Raw genomic sequence first — 4,266 nt, forward strand, 5'->3', positions numbered from 1 at the left:
GGCCGCACCGGGGCACCCTCGGCACGCCGGCCCCGGCCGAGGCGGCGCCGCCCCGCAGACTCACCCAGAAGTTGCCCTTGAACAGCGAGCCCGTCATGCCGGCGCAGGTGGGGCGCGGAGGGTCGGGGCGCAGCGGGACGCGCTGGACGCGGACTGTCTCGGTCGACTTCGGAGCTCCACGCTCGCGCCGGGCGGGCGCCCGGGTCCTAAACCACGCCCGATTCCGCCCGCGGAGCCGGCGCTCTGCGCTTCCCCACGCGCCCGCCCTAGGAGGAGGGATCGCGGGGCAGGGCTGGGGGGCCCCGGGGCCCAAAGCGCCTCGGCGACCGGCAATCTCCAGTACTTTAACCCGAAATTCCCCTCCTCCCGGGAGCCTTTGAGGATTGGAAAAACCGGTCCTGTCTCCTTCCTCAGCTCTGCTCGGGTTACTTTCCACGTGGCTCCCTCGGCCGAATGAATTCCTGCGCAAAAATCCAGGTCCATGGGTAGTGGAAAGAGCCCTGGCGCGAAGCTAATCAGACGGTGGTCGTGAGGACCCTGACAAGGCCAGGGAACCCTTGAGGTGTAGACAGACACCCAGAGGCGCCGTGGGCAGATCAGGCCCTGCCACGTGTTTTAGTTTAAAATGTCACGGCAAAGTCATCGCTGCTATGTCCCCTGGACTCTAGGACCTTTGGTGGGGTGCTTACAGGCTCTCCAGGAGCTCAGCTTCTCCGAGGTCAGCTTCTGGTCCTCAGGACCCAAAACCCCGCAGCAGTCCCACCCCAGCAACAGGAGCCCAAGGCCTCTACTCTACCACCCTCATAACTATAACTCCACTGCAAGTCAGATCCATCTCCACCTTGCAGTAAGAAGGAGTTTGAGATCAAAGTACTGCCCCATGCTTCATGCCCAGACAGGCTGAATGACTTGGTCAAGACACAGTTGATTTTAAGGACAAGGAGGCCAAGGTTAGAGGTCTGCCCTTCTTGGCAGGGCCAGAAGCCAGACAGCCATTATTCCTGGGGCAGATCCACCCTGGGCACCAAGCAGGTGCTAAAGGAGTGAAGGATGAAGTCAAGGGTACCAAGACTGGCTCATACCCAGACCAAACACCCAGGCTTGGAAGGCAAGCACTTCCGGTTGAGTAGGTTCTAGCTAGAGCTAGGCACAGAGAACTGGCAACTGCGGGGGTGACCAGAAGGACCTCTTCCCTATAACACTACCCCAAGTCCTGATGTGGTGAAACTCCATTAAGACAGTCACCCACAACTACAAAAATGGAGAGGTGGCCGCCAGCCCTCAGTCTCTCCAGAGACACAGCTGTTCACTTGGTGTACACGCTTTAAAAGCAGGGAGGTTAGAGCGCAAGGCAGAGAATTCTGGAAGCACAACAGCAAGGGACAGCAGAGGCCAGGGTGGGCTCCAGAAGGATAGGCTAAACTACAGATAATAAATAAACAAGCACTGGCAGCTGGGAGATGTAGCTCAGTGGAGGAGCATATACAACGCCCCGAGTTTGAGTTCCAGCATCAGAAGAAAAAAGTTTTAAAAGGTAGGTGTAATGGCACACATCTGAAATCCCAGCACTCTGAGAGGCTGAGGCAAGAGGATTGCAAGTTGCAGCCTAGCATGGGAAATAAAAAGGGCCCAGCCCTTGAGAGGCTGAGGAAGGAGAATCACTGCAAGTTCGAGAAAAGCCTGGGCTATAAAGTGAGCTCAAGGCCAGCCTGACCTGCATAGCAAGACCCAAAAAGACAAAAAAAAAAAAAAAAAGGCTGGGGATGTATCTCAGTGTAAAGACCCCTGGATTCAATCTCCACTACTGAAAACAAAAACAACAACAACAACAAAAAAAAAAAAGCAAAAAAACTTTGGGGAAAATAAGCTGAAGTCCCAAAGACATTACCAAGATTTTTACTGGAAGTTTTAAGAATTTGGGGCAAATATTTTAGGTATGAATCTTATTGTCTATGTCCTAATTTTTCATTCATGTGTATTATTTTTAAAGGCTTTCTCGCGGTACACTGTGCCTGAGTTTCCTCAGAGCACAAAGATTACTGAATTTTAACTCTCTTCCACCACCAAGTGGTAAAATTTTAAATTGTAAGTGGCTGTGGCTGCTGCCTGAAAATATTCCTCATTTATTTATTAAGCTCATCTCTGGGGCAGGTATAGGCTTAATAAGACAAGACAAACATATGTGTATCTAAGGATCTATAACCAATTTAGGATATTTTACCACAAGGTTAAATAATACCACCACAGAAAATATGCAATAATGAAATTAACTGCCCAGTACTTGTAAGATAACCATTGTAAATATTTTGGCATAGTGCATGACTAACTTCTTACTCTATATAAATTTTGGAGTTTTGCTTTTTGACACAACAATATTTTAAAGCTATTTTCAAAAGTTATTAAATATTTTTCCTAACAAAAAGGTATTATCGGACTGGGGATATAGCTCAACAGCACAAGCGCCTGCGTGGCAAGCACAAGGTCCTGAGTTCAATTCCCGGTACCAAAAAAAGGTATTATCACTGGGCCTGGTGGCATAGCATGACTATAATCTTAGCACTCAGGAGACTGAGGCAGGGGGATCACTGTGAATTTGAAGCCAGCCCGGGCTACATAAGCAAGTTCAAGACCAGCTGAACTGCAAAGTGACTCTGTCTCAAATAAATAAACAAACAACGGTGTTATGGGGTTTGCTGGTTTTTTTTTTTTTTTTTTGGTTTTTTCTCCGGTACCGGGAACAGAACTCACGACCTTGCGCTTGCCAGGCAGGCGCTTTGCCGCTGAGCTAAATCCCCAGCCCCTGCTAGTTTGTTTTTGAGATAGTCTTGCTATGTAGTACAAGCTGGCCCTGCACTCATAACAATCCTCTTGGTTCACCCGCCTGAATGCTGGGATTACAGGAGTGTGCCACCATGCCTGGCTCCCTAACAGATAGCTTAATAGCACAGTGCTGGCCATTGCATGAACAAATAGACTGTCTTGCATGTAAAATTGAAAATCTCTGTGAAGAGAAATTCAGCCATGTCAGCCAAATGTAAAATACACCCATATATATTCCATATCAAATAACATACCTGTTACGGCTTGTGTCTAGATGTCCCCCTAAAGCCTCATGCAGCCATAGATGGGGTTTTTCAGAGGTAGCTGGATCTAGAGTATGTGACACCGCAATTAATTGTGTGATGCTGGGATCAAGGATGTGTGATTGTTAAATTAGTCCACTGATTGATCTGGCATAGTTCTGGGAGTGGCTAACGGGAAGGTCCTCCCTGGGTGTGAGTGCTACCCACCTTAAGGGCATGTCCCCTGGATAGAACATAATGGGCAGAAAGAGGTCTGCTGTGGTCGCTTGTCACTCGCTGCTTGTAGCTTGCTGCTTGCTAACTTTTGCCTGCCCTCTTTGCCAAGACTGTTTCTCCTCTGCCATGCCCCTGTGCCATGCCATCTGCCTTGGAGCCAGCTGACTGTGGACTGAAACCTCTACAAAGTGTGAGCCAAATAAACCTTTCCTCCTTTACCTTTGGGTGTTGGGTATTTTGTCTCAGCAATGAGGAAAGTAACTTAAGACTCTACTCTTCAGAGATAGTCTCACATGTACACAGTGAAAGGTGTATATAGTTTCTCATAGTGACATGGCTACTCTGGTAAAAGATTTGAAGCAAATGTCCTTTTACAGGGAACAAGCCCAATATACTGTGATATATCTATACAATGATTTAAAAATTGAGGAAGCTCTTTGCATATTAGTATGGAACACGGGCCAGATATGTCACTAAGTGAAAAAAAAAAAAAAAAAAGATGCAGAACAAACTGCCACTTAACTGGGAGGCCAAAAAAATAGACACACGTTTTCAATGGTTCCTCTGGGGGCCTAGTGACATGGGAGGGAGGGAGACCTACTTTTCACTCTATGCCATTTTAGAACTTGGAATTCATATCCTGTGAGTTTAAGATCCTTTAATATAACCTTTAATTTTTGCATAATTTCTAATCAAGTGGCCATACCAATACTTACTCAGCATTTCTCTAATTTTAGAAATATTGTTGTGACAGTATCTTTTATATAAATACTTATTGAAATTCCTCATAGTAGAATTACAGATCAAAGAACAGAAATATTTTTAAGATTCTTAAAGTATACTGTCAAACTGTCTTCCGGGAAAAGCTTTTCCAGTAACATTGGGTCACATCATTCATAATCCCTGTTAATTTGACCTTTGAAATTATCTGATTATGATTTTAATTTTTGTGGTTAATCATTATTTG

General features: G+C 46.6%; 1 protein-coding gene across 1 annotated transcript in view; it reads right to left on the reverse strand.

Annotated features, from left to right (window-relative positions):
* Pstpip2 (proline-serine-threonine phosphatase interacting protein 2) overlaps nucleotides 1–486 on the reverse strand; it is a 99,567-nt gene extending 99,081 nt beyond the window's left edge. Inside the window, exon 1 of the mRNA XM_005372863.2 lies at nucleotides 65–486. Within this exon, the coding sequence (XP_005372920.1) occupies nucleotides 65–97 (33 nt within the window). The 5' untranslated portion in view covers nucleotides 98–486. The remainder of the gene's footprint in view (nucleotides 1–64) is intronic.
* Between the last annotated feature and the right edge of the window lie 3,780 nt (nucleotides 487–4,266).

Source organism: Chinchilla lanigera, unplaced genomic scaffold (genome assembly GCF_000276665.1).
Source record: "Chinchilla lanigera isolate Chin_1 unplaced genomic scaffold, ChiLan1.0 scaffold00001, whole genome shotgun sequence".
In the NCBI taxonomy this organism is placed as follows: Eukaryota; Metazoa; Chordata; class Mammalia; order Rodentia; family Chinchillidae; genus Chinchilla; species Chinchilla lanigera.